The 20,212-nt window shown below is 41.6% G+C and overlaps 1 protein-coding gene across 1 annotated transcript; it reads left to right on the forward strand.

Moving 5' to 3' along the window:
• The first annotated feature begins 6,899 nt into the window (after nucleotides 1–6,899).
• On the forward strand, nucleotides 6,900–18,487 carry MAL2 (mal, T cell differentiation protein 2). The gene is made up of 4 exons (XM_052788451.1): nucleotides 6,900–7,366; nucleotides 9,725–9,895; nucleotides 14,945–15,103; nucleotides 17,504–18,487. Exons 1-4 carry the CDS (start codon nucleotides 7,232–7,234, stop codon nucleotides 17,573–17,575), a joined length of 537 nt encoding a protein of 178 aa, XP_052644411.1. The 5' UTR covers nucleotides 6,900–7,231; the 3' UTR covers nucleotides 17,576–18,487.
• The last annotated feature ends 1,725 nt before the right edge of the window (nucleotides 18,488–20,212 follow it).

Here is a 20,212-nt window from a genome sequence, read left to right on the forward strand (position 1 = left end):
TACACTAACTTCAGCACTTGGTGAATCAGAAACAGTTACTATTTGGAACTTGCCATCAGTATCAGGGCTGGTTTTCAGAGGATGTGAGCATATCAGCAGGCAGCATTTCTCAATCTGACATCAGCAAACTGTGCGTTAGAAATAGGGTTTGTGTTCTGTATGGGGCACCCAGCTCCTGCAAACACCTGAGTGCCCTGTGGGAGTTCATCATTGCAGAGGACAGGCAAGCTCGTAATCTGAAGTTCAAGGTTACAGAACGTGTCTCTGTGCTTACTAAATAACAAAAAATGAGACAAATGCTGATCTATTGTGACCCGTTCATCTCTGCTGAGACCCTTGGAGTCCTCCAGGATGTAAAAGACTGTAAACTTCACTCAAGAAAATACACTCTAGTTACTAATTTCCCTAAAATCATAAGAACATTCAAACACCTCTTTATGAACAACTTGAATTTCATAATGAAATCAATATTCTTTCAGTACAAACAGTTCACTGTGATGATCTGATTTTTCCCTTTACTTAATATAGGCACAGTAGCACACAGTGTCTAGAAGTGCAGAAGCATGGCTCAGACCATGTGAATGCTTCTAGAGGCTGCATCAGCATTTCTTATCTAAAAGAAAAATCATAATAATGGCTTTCCGTCTATCATCTTAAAACTGCAACAACATCCATGTACTGTACATTCCATAAAGAATATAGAACATGGCAGTGTATCTGGTTCATAAGTTTTGTGTTTATTTTTAAACTGATCTGTTAGAACTGAAAATTAATTAATTTCAGCACAAGCTTAATCAAGCGAAGAGAAAAAAAAGAACAGTTTTGCCTTGGTCTGGACCACTCTGTACCCTCACTGTCACTAGCTTTGATGCAAAAGAGGCAGAAGGAAACCATGGCTGGGGGAACAGAATCACTTCATTTGGCAGCAGCTCAGTTACATTGGCTTATGTGCAGCTTGAACTACCACGAGAAAGTTCGTAAACAGCACAGGCATAGGATTCTTCAAGGATGGGGTCAAAGACAGTTTTGATATGAAGCATAGGCAGCAAAAGGATTACAGGTCTCCCAGTGATTTGCTTGTTGAAGAGCTCCCTCTTAGCCTTATAACTCCAGTAGTTACAGATGCCAGTAGAATAAGACCCTGCTATTTCAAGCAAACTGAAACTAACTGCAAATATAGAGGTTACTTATGATTCACTTAATGATGCCCATACTTACATTGAAACAGCTCTTTACCATCCTACTAACAGTCATCAGATAAGGCCTAATTACGTGTGTACATTCTAACACTAAGATAAATCCTTTTTATTTACAACTGAATAAACTTAGAGTGCTTTGAAATCTACAGGCTCACTCCTTTTGCAGCAGTGTTTTTATGTTATTTCAAAACATTACGGAGCTTTTTTATACAAGCATATTTTAATATGTCTCCCTGCTTCTCCTTCCTGAATTCATTCATCACAAAATGAAGCCACCATTGTCTTTAATTATCCTTTGCCTTCTATTGGATTTTTAGCCAGGAATTTGCTCAATAAAACAAACAGTACCCAAAAAGCAAACAAACTGCAACTGAGGAAAAAAAAGTGACTCCCTGTCAGCACTGATAGTTCATCAAAACAATAGATACATACTCCTCACCAACGAGAGATAAGATCGGAGGCTAACATGTTATGATTAAAGATTAGTATGTCAAGCCTTGACTGAAGAGCCCCATGCTACCAGCAGTACTAATGGCACAGCACTATGCTGCATCCTGCATTGGCAGCACTTAGACAGTATGTCCTCCTGCCCATGCTGCTGAATTCAGGTTCCTCTGCAACCAGCTGAACTGTTCCTCTTTTACACCATGGAGCAGGAGGGGGACAGGGGAGAAAAAACATTTAGTATTGCTGCTATGCAGTCTGTCTACCAGTTTCCCTGGGCAATTCTGTCTTAAAAAAAGAGTGCCATTTACTTATGCCTCATCTACAAGAATGTTATGCTCCGATTTGTACATCTGTGACTTTCCCATTCCCTGCCTGGGGACAATCCATGCAACCCATTTTTCCTGCTGGCTCACCTATGCCAAGAGCAGCAGCACATTGACTTCTTTCAACACGTTCCCGCTTGGTAACTTTGCTCTGCTCTGCCATGTCCCTCTCTACCCACCCATCCTCCTGCACCATGTGAGTTCAGAATCCTCCTCTCTGCTATGATGAGATTTTGCATTTTCACCTTTGCTGCACCCTCACACATCTAAGAGGAATTTCTCAGTGTGAATGAAAGGAGAATTGGCCCTTTGACTGCATGTTATACTATACTATATGTTATACCATACTGCTAGAGAACTGCAGTGCCACCAAGTCAAATTAAGTGTTGGCATCCTTAGGAACATGGAAATGATGTTATTGGAACAGGTCAGAGACCTCATTCTGTTCTCAGTAACACCAGCCTACTCCACCAAGGAGGGTCTCTGGCTCAACGCCAGCCTCTCAGCTGTGTGGTGCCTGTGTGAAAAGACCCTCAAACTCCCTTAACCAGCCAGCTAAGGATTCCCTGCTTTAAAAGGCATCCTGGGACTGTGGAGAGCCAAAGTAGCCAGGTCAACGCCTTTCCTCTCACAGCTCTTGGCACAGAAGATACTTCTGCAGGAAGAGGCCATAGCCAGAGTGCCACCGCAGCCTTACGAGCCAGCCAGAAATCACTGTGCTTAGAGCAGCTCTGAGACCGCTTTAAGGTACTCTGGGGACTGGTTTGGCAACCAGCCATCCCTGGGACTGGTGGACAAAACAGGTGGCACATTTATCTTCATCTCCTCTTTCCGGCAGGCATCCCAAGCTCAGTTTAACTGGATCAGGCGAATTATTTCAACAGTTATTTTTCCCTTAGTCTGATGATGCAAAAAGGGGCAGCATGCAATCAAAAGCCTGCCCCTGCCTGTTAAAATAAAAACTGTCATGCTGCCTTCCAAGAAACCTCAACAATGTGGTGGTATTTGCACACGAATTCATAATATGCACCGGTCCAATCACGACACTAAAATTCTGTTACCACTGAGTAAATACACTATACAAATGATGCTAAAGGGTTTCCTTATTCATCTTATGCAAAGCAGTTTTATGCCTATTTAATTTCACTGGCTGAAGGGGAATGACTCCTGACTTTGCACCAGTATGAGATCAGAATCCTGCATGCCATTTCCAGGAGCATGTTAAATTAATTCATCCATAAACAAAACAGTCTGCATTTTATATAATCAACATTGGGCTTTCTATTTTTAATATATAACTAACTACGGGATTAAGAGAGTCTGTGTTCTTTCTTAAGAAAGAGTAGTTTTGCAAATCTAAAAGAAACACAGAGGGCTTTTGGGAGCAAGTTACTCCAGATCAGGAAAGTAACTGGAAGAAAGAAGCAGATCCTGATACTACCAGAAAAACCTTGCTCAGCTCCACTCTGGCTTAGGGAGATCTGTTTGCGCAGATCTGCCTGTGCATACACAGAGCCACATGGGTAGAGAATAGGGTTACGGTCATTTACTGTTTTTAAGCTTTCCACTCCTTTTGCCATTTTGGCAGACCACCCTTGTGCACACTGCAATACGAGACATAAGATTAGCAGAGTTACATCTGCTTCCAGAGGTGCTTCTGATAACGCACTCAGACAAGGTATTAAGAACCATGAATTCTTAAATTGACATTACTTTCACCTATTACTCTAGTATCCTTAAAAATATTCAGCTCTTCCAGAATTGTCATGCCATACATCACAAAAGGTAGTCTCAATCTTGCTACATAGGACTGTTGTATAAGTAATATTCATATCCAACCTGATGTATGGCTATGTTTTTTCAAAATTATCAATTTATCTCTTCTAACCCCTAAAGCTTATATGTGATGGCTAGTAGTTGACTACAGATTTCCATGATTTAATGCATTTTTCTAATGGTTGGTCACTTGGAGGAGGGGGAGAATTACAGCATTCAGAACCAGATATTTTAATTTCTATATATATGAAAGATATGCACATATTACATCACTATACTTGGAACTTAAATCATCAATAATTTTTATCATCTAAAAATTATAGCAACTGGTTTTGTAGTTCTGTGACAATTGCAACTTTACATTAGTCTGCCATAAGCATAAAAACATGAAGGGGAAAGAGTTTGGACTTTATGTAACAGTTATTTAAGAGAAGTTTTTAGTCCTTTTGGTTGTATAGACAGACCTTCCTATGTACAGTGAATCAATATACTTCTGTATACTTGTTGACTCTGGTGGACTTGAAGCAGCATCATTAGTTTACCCTGTAACATGCCAAGATGCAATTAGGTACATAAAAATGCTATTAAAAAGCAGTCCAAAACAAACATGTGTTTTTGCCAAGGAAACTTAAAAATGCATTCCTGATACTAATCTTTTAAAGAATCCAGATTTTTAAAGATTTAAACAGTGTATGAATCAGTGTATAAAGAATCCCACATGGCACTGTAGAGCATCCTGCCCAAATACAGTAAAAATAATTTAAACAGCTACTTTCATTGAAACGATTAGGATTTAGGAAAAAGTACTGCCATAAATCCATTGTGTATACGTATATCTAACAGGGAAATTTAGACTTTATTGTGAAAACCTACTAATATTCAAGAAAATCAGTGTTAAAAGGAATGTGCAGGTAAAAACAAAAGGTATTTACAAGCAAGAAAAAATGACTGTACATGGTGCATAATCATCAGTAAAATCCAGTGCTGCTGTACTTCACACAGATTAATTGCGTGGCTGGATAATAAAAATGGAAATGTTTATGACCAAGTATTATTTGTACTTCTTCTGTATAAGATAAGGATAATCACATTTCTTGTTCCAATTGATAAACTGATCAACCCAGTTTTCCACCCACTCACATTTCTGCCTCTGCAGGGCAGTCTCAACAGATTTAGGGCCAGACTGTGAAATTAATTGGACATATGGTCTCCAGAACACAACCCCAAGAACACCACCTACACCTAATCACTTAGGCACAAATCTGAACCCTATTCCCTTCCAAAACACACCCAAATCAGGACCCGTAGGCATGTGCCTCCAGAGCCTGGAGCCCTTCCCCGAAGATAAATGGATGGGACACAAGGTTCACTTTTAAAATAGGTCTAGAGGAGGAGTATTATCTCATCTAATAACCAATGGGGTAAAGCACTCAGAAAAGAGGAGAGGCTGGGCTCAGCACCTTCCTTAGCCTAATGGGAATTCAATCCCACAGCTCCTACTTCCTAAGAGTGCAAGAGGCATCCAGCTACAAGGGGTGTAGGGACAAAGAGAGAGCACAAGAAAGAATACAAACTGTTGCTTCTGCCTCCTTTAGAAATCATGATTTCTGTGCTGGTTTTGGCTGGGATAGAGTTAATTTTCTTCACAGTAGCTGGTACGGGGCTATGTTTTGGATTTGTGTTGAAAACAGTGTTGATAACACACTCATGTTTTCCTTACTGCTAAGCAGTGCTTGCTTACACAGAGTCAAAGCCTTTTCTGCTTCTCACACCACCCCACCAGCGAGTAGGCTGGGGGTGCACAGGGGACACAGCTGGGACAGCTGACCCAAACTGACCAAAGGGATATTCCAGACCATAGGATGTCATGCTTACCACAGAAAGCTGGTGGAAGAAGAAGGAATGAGGGGACATTTGGAGTGATGGCATTTGTCTTCCAAGTAACTGATACGCGTGATGGAGCCCTGCTTTCCTGGAGATGGCTGAACACCTACCTGCCTGCCGATGGAAAGTCATGAATGAATTCCTTGTTTTGCTTTGCTTGCACGCGTGGCTTTTGCTTTACCTATTAAACTGTCTTTATCTCAACCCACAAGTTTTCTCACTTTTACTCTTCCACTTCTCTCCCCCATCCCACCAGGGGGGAGTGAGCAAGCAGCTGTGTGGTATTTAGTTGCCAGCTGGGGTTAAACCGTGACAATTTCAAAGCTAAGCGGCTATTACTGAATTTTAGAAGCATCCCAAACCTATTTATCTACTAGGTATGCTGGAAGCACAGATAAGCTGTGTTTAGAGGAGCCAACAGCTCCCCACCTAGAGCTTGGCCTTGGGTGGGGAAGACAGGCATCTCAGGCTGAGGCATTTCTTGTCATCACAAAAGCACAACTGAGAAACATCACACATCTAAAAACAAAGGAATACAACGTTAACACCCTAGCTGGTTCAACCTCCGGAGCAGCTGCCTACACTTGCATGAAACCTTCTTAAAATGTAACCTTTAAAATTGCAGCTGTATATGTTGAGGATAAACACCCAGAAACACTGCACGGGATAACACCAGGTGAAACAGTGCTTAGTCATCCCAATGCCAGGACACCCCATCCTAAGCCACACAAGGAGGAAAAACAAAAATGCTGGATGATGCCATATCCTTCATCTGGGGATTATATTTATACTAAGAAGCAGGAGAAAATACATTGTAAGTGGTCCGATGAACACGTACCTTTTTAGACCCTCACCTACCCAAAACTTTTACATCAAACAAACATTTTCTACTACTTTTAAGTAGTTGTGCTCAGTTGAGTCAGATTAAACAAAAAGAAAATACACACGAAATGTTTTCGGTATTTTGAATAGGCAACCTTGTAGGTTCCTTTAAAAAAAAAAAAGCAACCTCGTAATTTTGAAGCCTCAAATATCCGTAACCAGAAGGTAAATAACAACCTTTTGCAAACTGGCATTAGAAGGTAATGCCCTAAGCCTGTCTGGCCCCGACTGGGGACTTGCGAAGGAGGAGCGCTGCGCTCCAGCGCAAACACTCACAGCGCTCCCGGGGAAGCCGAAAGCCACCGGCGGGACACGGCACGGCTCCTCGGGGCAGCCGGGAGGCCCGGGCCGGCGCGCAGCGCCCTCCAGCCCGCCCCACCGCCGGGCGAAACTGCCCCTGCCCGCCCGCACCGCCGCGGCCTCCGTCCAGGGCGGCCCGGGGGCCCGGCCGGGCGCGGTGAAGCGCGGGGCAGGGTCCGCTCCCCGGCACCCCGGGGACGTCCGCCCAGGCCCGGGCGAGGCGAGGCAAGGTGGCGGGGCGTGCCCGGCCCGGCACTGGGGCGGGCAGGAGGGAGGCGGCCGGGGCGGCGCGCACAGGCTCGCCCGCACCTGCTCCCTCCTTCGCCGCCGCCGCCGCCTCCTCCTCCTCCTCCTCCTCGCCCACCTGGCCGCGGCTCGGCCGTCCCCGCCGCGCTCGGTAGCAGCCGCCGCCACAGCAACATGTTGCCCAGGGGAGCCTCGTCCATGCCGCCGCCTCCCAACCCCGCTGCCTACTTCCCGCCCCCCCGGGTCACTTTGCCCTCCGGCCTGGAGATCCTGCGCACCTACTCGGGAGCCGTCATCTTCCTGGAGATCGTGAGTGCGGGGAGGGAGGGGGGGCGAGCGGGCGGGCGGCCACCGGCCTTCCCGCGCTTTTCCCTCCCCTCAGCGCCCCGCCGCGGCTCCGCGCCCCGCTGCCCTGCGCCCGTCTCCTCCCCGCGTAGGCGGTGGTGCCCGGAGCCGGGGGGGACGTGCCTCTGCCCGGAGACCCCGCGTCGCCCGGGCTCCTCACCTGCCATTTTGCGAGCGAGAAAGGCGCGGGCGGCCGAGGCTGCGGCAGGGGGGAGCCCCTGGGGCTGCCCCGCTCCGGCCCCGGGGCCGGGGTCTGGGACGCGGGGCTATGCCGGGAAGGGCAGCGGGACCCGTCCCCGCTCCCTCCCTCCTGCCCCGGCGTGTTCGCTCACCTCCGGCCGGGCGGTGGCGGCGCTTCCCCCCGCCCCGGCCGGGCGGCAGCGGGAGGCCCGTAGAGATGGGTTTCGCGGGGGTTGTTTAAGCCGTCGAGGACTCCGAGTCACACAGAGTCCCAGACCCAAAAACCCACCATGGAGGGTTACACTGTTTTTTGCCTGTGTGCGTGCGTTACGGGTCCTGTGCAAACTCCTGCAAGTATGTTTGATTTCATGTGCGTGTAAGGCCTTACTGGTGTACAGAGGGCTGAGGACCTTTGAGCCAAGGCTGTGTATGAGGCTCTGCAGAGCTGTGGTACTAATTAGCAGGAGAAAAAAAATAATACCTTGGCAGAACTCATCTGATTTTATTTTTTTTTCCCTTGGGGTCAGAGCAGAATATTGCTTGGGTCCCAGTCTGTGAGATGGATCCCACCCTGCAAGCTGTAAAACTGCACCTGAGCAAAGAGCTCAGAGCACAAGTCCAGGCACTAAATCAGGCCCTGAGTCAGTAGGGACAGAAGGTTAATTAGGTTGGCCAACCTATTACACATCTGGCAGCCGAGTTGAAGTGAACAGGTGTAGTATGAGAGAAATGGCGCAACAGTGGGTGCTGAGATTGGCAGTCTCTACGGTAGATTTCTAAATTTATTTTTAAAGAAGTCTGCAAGGTTGCACATTCAGAATACTGAAAACATTTCGTGTGTGTCTGCTTTTTGTTTAACAGACGCTTTCTGCTATCCCTTTTGCTTCCTCACTGCCCATCACTATCTGGTTTCTGAGTAACAGACTTGCACCTGCAGCCTTGTGAAACTAGAGAAAGTTTGGTTCTTCACAGCAGCTAAAAAAGGAATCCTAGAGAACAACCTGAAGGCTAATACATAAACCCTTGGGAGTTTTGAAATGAGACTAGCAATGCATCTTTACATATATGGTGCTGCAATGTAACACAAGAGAGGAACCAACTATTTTTATAGCAGGCATCTTTTGAAAGGTATCTCTCATCCAACCTTGATTCAAAAGAAAGTTCTCTGAATCTGAAAATGTAACCTCTGACTTTGTAGTTGTAAATCTGTAGGATTTAAAAAGGAAAGTAGTAACTTACTTGGAAATTGATTGTAGCTGTCACTACGCAGCAGTTTGGATTATGAAGTTAAATCTTTCTGTAGTAAATGAACATACTTCAGATGGCAATTATGATCTTCTCCAGTTTTCCTTTTTTATAAAGAGGCAGGATTTGCAGGGAGAAATAGTACCCTTCCTTAGGCCAAGAGCTGATTAAACCAGGCAAGCCTTGGAGTACGTAAATTCTCCATCAGCCCATCATAGCACAGCATCCCCACCACTCAATCGCTGCAATCAGTATGCTGAAAAGAAAATTGGCAGTGCTGAATTCTTCCCTGGGTTATGATAATTCTGGAAAGCTGTATGTTTTTCTAGTCATTACAACATAATTCTTATTCTGTATTCTAGTTTTTTCTTTCCTTTTATTGCTTAATGTGTTCGCTTTCAGCTTTTTATTACAAATACATTGAAAAAGAGGATGAAGTTTCATCTCTTTTTCTGGATCTCATCTGATTAAGACTACAAAACTAAACAGTATGAGATTGACTCCAATCTAATGTACATCCTTGTCATGCTAACCTTAGAATATATAGAGAGATTTGTACACGCATGTGTGAACCATGTTTTCACATTTCTTATATTTCCCTCAAAATGAGAGGGTAAAATTTTCAGCAGCAGCAAGCAAGTCACCTGGGTTTGTAAATCCTATTTTCAAGACTATTTTAAGAGCTTTTAAGAATTTCAGAGTGGCTTTGTCTTACCCCCACTTAGTGCCTATCATTTCTGAGAATGGCCCTTGGGGTCTCTGAGTACTTTTGAAGTGTTTCCTCTTGGTTCCTAAAAGTAATCTGAGGATGTGTTGATGTGTGATATAAGTTCTTAGGCAGAAAGGACTGAATAAAAGTTATCTCTTGGTTCATTGTCTGTATTCCTTCCCTTGCAGCTGTTTGGAACTATAGTCTGGATTTTGGTAGCTTCTACCCAAGTTCCACTGCCGCTACTGCAGGGATGGGTAATGTTTGTAGCGGTGACTGCGTGGTTCCTGTCTGTTGTGTTCCTGTGTGTGTTTCTCTTCGGTTATGCAAATAGAATTGCTGTCAACTGGAACCAGACGGTAAGATTTTTTGCTTTATTTAAGGATTCCCTTTGTTTTATAAACTGAAAATCATTTCATGAGAAGTACTGATCCTAAGTCTTGATGCCTGACCTTCTGTTTTAGCGGAAAGTTTTCAAAACAGTGGCATTCAAAACTGGAAAAAGAGTGGGGCTACAAGGATTATGGAGGAATTACAGGTCCGTTTTTTATGATGGAGGCTGAAAGAGCCCAGGTTTTGAAACTGATTGAAGGATTATACTTGTCCTCTACAAGCACATAAAATGCATGAGCAGCAGGAAGACGACTAGTTTAACAAGGCATGACAACAAATTGATTTAACTGGCCAGAAATAATTGTGGACTGGAAATCAGAAAATATTTTCTGACTATCAGGGAAGTGGTAGTAACACCCTGTGAATAACGAGGGGTAGAAAGATATATCTAATATTGTAAAGGAAGTGATACGTTTGTGATTACTTTGTGTGATGTGGTTGTCTAAGATAGCATGGACTGGATGAAAGCACCCATGAAGTCTCCTCCAGTTCCTAAGAAAGTCTTCTGCTGACTTTTGGGTCAATTCTTTAAAGCTAGGGCAGCATTGGTGAGTGGCTGTTAGACCTTAGGTAGTCAAAGACAGCATAACCTGCAGTACGATATAGCTTAACATCTTTTTAGGAGACTTAATGTTTATCTTTCTTAGAGGAAGGCTGGTGAGACTACAGATATCATTATACTCTGCTGAGCTTTTCTTCATTGTGAAGACAAGACTTGATTCTTGCCATAATGGATTGTTACAGCTTGTGCCAGTAGTTCTCACAGACTGTACCTTCCTATTAAAAAAGGGAAGCTGTTGGCTCCAGTTTTTACCAACCACGTGGATACTTCAGGTTATTGTCTGCTAATTTATGTACTCCTTTGTTGTCATTAACTGTTTTTTACCGTAAGTTTTTAGCGCTCAGTAGTTGAGCCTGAGATGGTATCACTCTCTCTTATATTACTGGAAGTAAATAATAAGAGGTGCCAAAATTGTGATCAGAATGGGAATTTCCAAAAAAAACTTCCAAAAGGACCAGAACTTCTAAAATATTAAAGTATGGCTGTTTGTAACTGCTGCTCACCTTCACCTTCCTCTTATGTGGCTTAGTTATCCTATCGACACTTTTCTTGATCATAGCTGGAATTGAATGCTTCAGTATCAACATCCATGGGTATTTATCTGTTCAAGTTATTCATGGATAGTCCCTTAAAACAAAAGGTCTTTAAAGCAAATTTTAGAGCTTCATGAGTTTGGGGCTCTAACTGATAACTTCAAAGCCCATCAGTGGTAACAGACTGGATTCTGTTAAAAAAAACTTTAGCACTTTGATGGCGAATACATATACATATAGTATCAGCTTTCCAGCACAATACAGGCAGTAATTAGGCTAATAATGAGTTACAATTACAGAAACTTTTGCAGGGATTTATGCTGTGACATCCTCACAAGTTATGATGCAACAAAGCCCTTGAGCATGTGCATAACTTAAGTAAATTAATAGTGTCCTGGGTTTCATTGAAACTGTTTGACAATTTACAATCATGCATGTATTTAAGAGTTGCTGGGTGAAGGCATAGCCTTTTATAGATTGAAAATGCTATACAAATGTTCATCTTATAACAGTTGTGTAAGTGTGTCTTACACATTGGCTATTTGATGCTGGCAGTGATTTGTTGTTCTGTTAATTTTGTCCCCTCGTATATGATAAATTACTGAAAAACTTTCTATGTCAGGAAATTGCTACTGACTTGTATAAAAGTTGCATCTGTGGGACTCTAACTTAATATAAAAAGCTGTCATAACTAAGTCAACATCTTAAATAAATGCAGAGTGAATCATTTTATCTCTAACATGGTAGCAGAAATCCAGCTGTCAACAAAAATAACACTATATAGATCATTTGACAACTATTTTCAGGTACCCAAATGTTCTGTAACTCGTTGGCACTAAACTCCTTAGCAACACTTCACAAGGATTTTTTACCTTCTGTTGCAAATAAATAATTACTAGAAACACTAAAACTATTTTTATTACTATAAAATAAAAAGGCGTACCTCCTTGGTTTAGGTTGGCATGTATTTAGACAAACACATGGTTTCTGCTATTTCATAAATTCAATTTACAATAGAACTTGGAAGCTACAAGTCATTAGATTAGGTCAAAAATGGGAAGAGTCATGGCTTAGTTATATTGGAGTACTATAGCTTCATGTAGAGATTCATGAACAAATGTGTTTTAAGACTCCAGGAGTTTAAATGTAAGTTTGAAAAATAGCATGGGCTTCTGACAGCCCTGCGTTTAGTAATACCTTATGTCATAAGTAGCTCCATTGATACCAGTACAGATACTTAAAAAAAAAAGATGCTACACAGTGAAAAGATGGGGGAAAATATGGACCTTATGGAGGTACATCATCACTTTGTACATCACTGCATTAAACCAGATGGTATGACAAATACTGTCCTTTACAGCCTGACTCACAACACACTCATTTACAAAATTAGATGTCAACTAAAATGTCATGCAGTTCTTGTAGTGTTTTACATACACTTTGTATGAGGTTTCAATCATTATACAAGTGTGGAGGCAAGGGAGAGTTAGGCACCATGCTAACAATCACTAAAAACCAAAAAACCCTCCCTCCTAAGATCTTGGGTTTTTTGGTCACAGAAACCATAACCATATGAATGTGAAACCTTACTGATGCTACATAGCTTCACTGGAATTGCTGCCAGGAGAAGGAAATTAGAGGCTTTGGCAGGAGAATGAAGGAAATGAAAGAGTTTGTCTTCTGAAAATACCTCTCCCGTACACAGTCAGCACTGTCTTCCTCATAGAGCTATTTGTGCTCCTTCATAAGCACTGGTGCCAAAAGCGTACAGCTGGTAACACTGGCATAGTTGCGCGCTAGCTATTTAGCAGCCCAAGAATAATGGATGTCCTTGACTACCCATGCGTTTACACAGACCTTTCAAGTTGCTGGAATCCTGTGCTATGAAATGGGTATGTCAGGTCATGATATGGGGTCCAGTATTTGTCACACAGTGAATACACACCTGCATGCAGTCTGACCTGGTGCATGCAGGTGGTAGCGTGAAAGATGTGTGTGTTTGTCTGCCTGCCAGCTCGAGTGAGTGGGGGGAAGCCACGACAGTAAGCATCTGGTGGGGAGAAGTGCCTCCCCCAGCTGCAGCAGAGCACTGCAGCTTCTCCGATGCTTCAGCACTCTCATGCTGGAGTAGGTCCCTACTATTTTTTTCTATGAGGTACAGGCATTACAACAGAGCTAGAGACTGAGGGAGTGTGTCCTATGCCTAATGCTTGAGATCTGGCAAGCCTAGCACGTAAAGGCTATCCAGCTAGGTCAGGAAGCCACGCTCTGCCCCCTTATCTTCTCAATTCTGTTGATGTCAGTGGGGCCTCCTGGTGAATACTCCAAGAGGAAGTAATTGTTTTTAAAAAATGGAAAAAAAAAACCAACCCAGCCAGGATGGAAAACCAGAAGTTGGGAATTACTGCAGTTGTTTCGCCAAAACTTGGATTCCCAGTAATTAGCAGTCATTAAGAAAAGCAATACACTCTATGACCTAACCTCAAATGATTCTTAGTTAAGAGAAAATTATTTCCTGATCTAAGTGGAATGGGAAACTGTAGTAGCAGCTTATATCGTAACTTACCAAAACTGACTAGGGTGTGATTTAAGTAGCTTTAGCTGCTATCAAATATGGAACAACTGATGAGTTTGAAAAGAAAATTCTTTCAATAAAAAGAGAATCTCACATCTATGAAGAAACAATTCTCTAAATGGGGAAATGCAGCACATTCCCACTTTGATATAAGACAGTCAGTAGGTATGGATGTTGCACAGTAATTTCCAGTGCATATGAATGCTGTCTGCTGTTGTGATGGACTCACACATCGTGTACCCTGAGCTCTCACTCTTGGCGTACTGGTAGTCCATTGCACTCAAGTGAATTAAAAGTGTATAAAGAATTAATTAGTGCTGGAGGTAGACTGTATAACATGGATATCACCAAAAAGCATACATATACTTTTGTATGATTTTAAAAATTGTGTCTATGGCTTTTGCAGACCTGCATAGGTATAGGCACAAAGTATATGTTGTATGGACTCAGGAACTGAGTGCAAATGTCAGCTTTGGAGACTCAACAACAGAAGATGTTGGAAGAATATTTTAGACATTTTAATACTGTAATGGAACATGTCTTGGATCTTGCTGCATGGAACACTGGACTCTGGAATACAACCCACGAAGAGATTTAGGCACCAGAGTTGCTTTTTCATGTCCTCCACTAATAGAATCCAGAAATGAGAGTTAGATGTTTAAACCTTGTGTTCAGCTAGCATTCACCACAGAGGAGGGAATCGCCCAGAGGAGGCCAGGAGAGAAGCATATTTAAAGTAAATCCTAACTCCTGTCCTCTCAAGTCTCAGGCATTTTATTCCACAGTATCATTAAGTACTTCCAAATTACTCTATTTTGGGTAGAGCCAAGTCAGAGAGAGTTGAGGAAATGCCTCAGTTCTTGGATTCCGCTTGTATCGGGAAGCAAACTTCAGCTCTTTCAAGGCTGAGGTGTTTCTGGGCATTTACAGAAGCAAAATTTAAGCATAGAGGGGGGGACATCTGGAGCTTAGGTTATAGCTGAGAAGGGATTTGGGGGACTGCAAGCTTGTATTGTACTGCTTAAATTGTGATAAAGTTGGCCTGTATGTCCCTTCTTTTTTATCTAAGCTGTACAAAGGGGGAGTTCTGTAAGCTCTAACAGCTTTAAAGTGATCTGAAAGGTCAGCATATGTACCTATAGATGAAGTTAGTGAGTTGCTTATAATTGCAAGCAGCTGTGAAAACATGTCCAGGTTAAGCTCTCAGATGGATTTAACACTGCTTATCTAAAATTATTGTAATCAGTGCTCGATTCATGTTTCAGTGTTGGGTTTCATTTGTACTGAGACTAGAAGAATTAGATATGTATTGCAGCCCAGACTGATTCTGTTATTTGCTTTTCAGGATTTTCTTTTCCATGGGGTTACTTTTGTCTTTTATTTTGGAGCTTTTCTACTGCAAGCAGCAACTACATCTCTGCATTACTTTCCCCGGAAATTCAATTCCACCACACAGGAGAAGCTTCTAGCTGATCATGAATATAACATAAGCATAGCAGCCTCGGTATGTATTTCATATATTTGTATCTGGGGAACAGAAGTCTGTTGTAAGTCCTTGTAGCCAACCATTCAACTTGGGAACTTAACAGCAAGCTGGAATAGAAAGAGGAGCCATGAGAGAAAGGATTATCTTTGAGAGCAACAAATAGTGCCTAACAGTGACATGCAAAAAATATTGGAATAAGCTAATGCTAATGTGATAGCTGCTTAGTTGCTACTCTTCACTATAGTGTTTTAAATATATGATCACTACAGCTTGTAATTTTTAGAAGAGATATTTTGTAAGAGCAATGTTCGTTATTAGAATAGAAGAAAAAGATAACAACTGAGCCTTCATCAAAACATCAGGTGTGAATTTCATGCCTGTGCTCAAACTTTCAGTTGCTTTTCTTATACCATTTAGATAGTTCTGAACATGTCATGGGGAAAAAACCTTGGACTAGCTCCTTGTAAAGCTCTGGATAGGTACTTACTACATCAGTCATAAAAGTTATCTGTAAGGGCCCTACTGCCTCTTATGGCAAGGATTACAGTGCTTTTATTGATAGCCTAAGCTCAGACTGCATTTTTCTCACTGTAGTTGCATCATCACTGTATCTGATGATGTGGGTGTGCATAGCTGAGTCAGAAAATATACCAGGCTCTAGCTTTCTCCCTGGCTGGACTCCTGAAGAGCAAGTAGAGGTGTGCCAGTAAGCTTAACTTAAAGAACTGAAACTACTGCTCTTATTTTTTTGTACCATCCAGAGGGTCTTGCATACTTCAGGGAACTGTATATATTTATTAAGCATCTAAAACCCTCTGGGGATATCTGTTGTCCTTAAAACTAAATACACCATAAATTTTGCACAGTAAACACCTTCAGTTCATCTTAAGATAAAAACACATGAACGCGAGGTGTAAGGTTCACATTCTCTGTGGAAGAGGAGAATAAAAAGGAAAGGCCTTTTGCTTTGGCAAGCCAGTCTCCGAAGGGGTGAGGTGGGCATGTCAGTCTCCAAGTCCAGAGTGGCTCACCATTACCCACTTGCCAGTAACACACTTGAGCACATCTGATCCCTGGCTATATGGCACAAGGGCAGAGGTGGGGTCTCATAGCTGTGCCTGAACTAAGGGAGGGCTTTATAATACTGAGCAAGTGTCTCAAATTCTGCCCTTAAGTGTAGCCCTTCAATCCTTGTTCATTGTGCTCAGATCTCGCTGAATACATGGTCACTTCAGTCATTTTGTCTGACAACAGGATACTGCGGGCTCCAAGAGACCTTTTCCCAGTTCCATACTATTTTTCCAAAGGAGCATTCAGTTCTTCAAGCCCCTCAAATCCCTGTCAAGAAAGGGGAGGAGGAGACTTCTGTAACTTGCCTCAGTATTTTTAATTAAGAGATGCTGGGAAATGGTGAATCAGATAACTGTAGTCTTTAGTGTCTTTTCTTTTTTTCCAAAAGTATATAATTAGAAAGTCAGGACATACAGGAAAAAAATTGTAGTCCTTTGAAACACTTCATTAAAACAGTCCTGTGATCTACACGGAAAAAACCAAAAGGTTTCTAACTTTTTTTTTTTAAATTACTTTTGTATGCTGTGATTAAAAATATATATGTTCATTTTATATGGGTGATAGTTCTATGGTGTAGTATCTATTCAAAATTTTAATTGTCAAATTAACAGTTGTATGGAAAGCAAGGGATGTGTTGTTATGTTATTATTGAATTCTGTGTTCTAAGAGACAGAATCTATCGTTAGCACTGGACAATATGAGAAACTATTTTTTTCAGCAATTCAGTTTCTCATTACTTCCTTCTGGTTTACATTATGTATACAAGTTTACTGTGGCATGACCTTCAGTTCAAATCTATTCAATTCAGTTCTTGAGCAATAACAACTTCCTGGTATTTCTCAGGAAGTTGTTCTAATGGCTGGTTATCTGGTCAAGGAGGCCAGATTTGAAGCTGTTTCTGGATTTCTGCAAGAAAAAGACTTCTGCTGTTCAGAGGGATATTGTCTTAGTTATTTGCTGGTAAAGGCATTCACTTGGAAACAAATCTGAAATTAATGTTTGATCAGTCTAGATAAGAGAAAACTGAAATACACAGTGTACATACACACGTGATTACTTTGTACCATAACTTATGCAGACATTCTGTTTCATATTCTATTTCAAAATGTCTTCTGAAGCAAGCAAGTAAGTTAAAAGCAATAACATAGGGTTGTAACAGGCAGGTTCCTGAGAAAACTTCAGAGGATCCCAAACCTATCCTTACCTTAAGCATTTTGGCTGGGGGAGGTAACTTTTGAATCATTTGTGTTCCTGTATTCATTTAGAATAGAAGAAAAATGTAGAATAATATAATGTGTGATTCACTTTTTTCTTTTTTCTTCTTTTTTTTCCCTGCTCCTCCTCTAGATTTTTGCCTTTGCTACAGCTGTTTGTTATGGTTGCAGCACAGCCCTGGCATTAAGGAGATGGAGGCTATAGCAGTTGAAGAGAGGTTAATGCCGGGGGTTCCACTTCAGATCAAACTAAGTGCTACTGGTCTGTTTTACTGTAATCTAATTCCAAAAAGATTTTCTTTGCTTAAAATCTGTTTTAAAGTGCTGAAATGCAAATAACCCCTAATCAGGATTTCCTTAACAGAAAACAAGTTTCCATCTCTTCCCTTTCTAATTTTTACTTCTATTGTGTACTCATTAGAAGCATGCTTATTGTATGGTATTACAGAGTTCAGGGACAAACAGATGTGTCATTAGCAGGTAAACAGAATTCCAGTGCTAAATCAGAAGAGGAAGACAATGGAAACTAAACCAACATGTTAGCTGCATACGCAGGTAGAAAGCTCCCCCCTTTTTAAGGCCCTGGTATTGGGCCTTAAGTGTTTTGCAGCATTACAGTGCATTCCACAGAGGCAGGGCCTTGAGACTCCTTGTAGAGTCATGGGTTTTCTGTGTGCTGCTCCTTGCATGATCAGACCCCAAGCTGACTTTGTGATACCAACTTAGTATATATATTATTAACTTTGATGTACAGAGAAAATATTTTAAATATCCATCCAGTGAAATCTTTTGATACTCTTTTATAGCCATATCCAGCTATAGTCATCTGACCCTTAAAACTTACTGTATTCCGTAGTAGATGGAAACTGTTTGGGACTGTCAGTCAGTAGTTCACTAGTTTTAGGAATTTAGCTTAATCAGATCTATTTATACTGCAAAACAAAACAGTGCATTTGTGTTGTGTGTGTATATACATGGTATATTTTTGTTTAACAGGAATATTTGCACTGTTTTACTTTGTTGTTTGTTTGTATTACTTCAAGTGCTGCATTTGTTACTTATTATGTGAGTCAATATAATTTGAACGGAATGTTACCAGATGGTGAATAATGTCTGACCTCAATTCTTGCAGAGTGTTATTTGTTGCGTTCTAAACCTGCAGTGTTGTAAAGGTGTTTTTATTTGGACAGATGCCTATGCAACATCTTACTGAAAGCAGTGGAATGCAAAGCAGTCCGCCCACTATGGAGTTTGCTTTTGGCACGAATGAAGTATAATTGAGCCTCCCTTGAATATCCCTGTTGTATAATGACATGCAATATTATATACAGAAAATTAATTTAACAAAACTAAATGGTAGCATTGTGCTCTGCTCCCTAATACTTATGCCATTTTGCAGATGGTGTAACTTTTTTTTTTAAATAATGCTAGTAAATAATTTTTGCTCTTGTGAATAGTGCCAAGTTGATAACCTGGGAGAATAAAGGCTCCCTGTCATTCGTAAAACAACTTGCTCACCACATCTTGCCAGTGCACCTGAATATTCTGCAGAGACCAGCAGTGGTTGTGTAAGGGAAGACAGGACTTTCTTCATTCCCAGGCCTACTCATTCTCCTTGAGCCAGCAAGGGTGTCTACTATGAAGGTTACTTTATCAAACTTGTCAGGTACAAGGATCTCTGAGAGCCAGCCACTCTCAGTAGTGCCCTGCAGTCCCTGCTGACCCAGGATAGGTTCTTATGGATGACGCAGCAGTAAGTGGCAGCCCTTCTGACTACTGGAACCACTCAGTCGTCCTGAATTACTGCAATGGGATGGTTTTGTATATCTTGTTTTCTGAAATTTTTATCTTCCAAAGATTTTGTACTCTGGCAGATTTTTTTTTTTTCTGATTCTCTACTTGCATTGAAATTTGTTTTGTGAACATTTTATCTAGAGTCACATACTCTTAAAAATACTTCATATTGTATAAAATACATTTACACTGGAGTATATGGATGAAAGTATATAACAAAGACTTATGCTAAGCAGCATTAAAGTTATTTAATATATTTATGGCAGTAGTCCGGTTATTAATTCTGTCTTTGGAATGTATCAAAAAACTATCTTGCAAGTTTGACTGACCTGATGCTAGACATATACAATTAAGGCTAAGATTTCTTGAGAAGACACAATTACATTGGTGCTAGTTTTGTATAGCGGTTTGCTACAGGACACAGCATGAATATTAGTGGAGAAGAGTAAGGTTGTACAACATTGCAAATAGGTGCTGATCTTTCGTGTGGTTTCTTCTGCATCCTGCGACCTGGATGTGCACTGCACACCCCAGACTGTGCTTGCCACAGCTACAGTCTCTGCAGCCAACTGGGATGATGGGGGAAAGATTGTAACTTTTTACCTATTTAAACCTACAGACTATGAATCCCACACATGGTGTCAATTAAAAAGCTGTCCAAGTTTAGCTGGCGTTTGTATCTAACCTCTGAGTTTGAACCCGAGGTGTAAAGGTCATGACTGATGGGTGCTATTCAAGTCTCTTAAGCTACTCATAGAAGTCCGGACAGCAGAGTGTAGTTAGCGTAGCATGGAAACTGTACAGCGAGAAAAGGCTGAACTTTCCCTCTTAAGTATCAAAGACAAACAAAGGGCAGAGAAGAGATAAAGATAAAAGCTACAGTAATGAAGAATGGCTTTCATAGCTAAAAAGGAGTGAAAGAATGGAAATTTTATGTTAGTGTGCATGGAGTTTTGCTGTACTTTGAGGAAGATCTAAGGAAGGACACACCAGAACAAGCAGTTACATTTTTTCAAAAAAAAAAAAAAAGAAAAAAAAAGGAAAAAAA

This window comes from Harpia harpyja, chromosome 5 (genome assembly GCF_026419915.1).
Source record: "Harpia harpyja isolate bHarHar1 chromosome 5, bHarHar1 primary haplotype, whole genome shotgun sequence".
Lineage (NCBI taxonomy): Eukaryota > Metazoa > Chordata > Aves > Accipitriformes > Accipitridae > Harpia > Harpia harpyja.

Bases quoted from the DNA above. Each gene is read 5' to 3' on its own strand.
- MAL2 (XM_052788451.1), top strand. From the start codon at position 7,232: ATGTTGCCCAGGGGAGCCTCGTCCATGCCGCCGCCTCCCAACCCCGCT. The intron at 7,367-9,724 runs GTGAGTGCGGGG...CTTCCCTTGCAG, and splicing joins CCGTCATCTTCCTGGAGATC to CTGTTTGGAACTATAGTCTG. The intron at 9,896-14,944 runs GTAAGATTTTTT...TTTGCTTTTCAG, and splicing joins CTGTCAACTGGAACCAGACG to GATTTTCTTTTCCATGGGGT.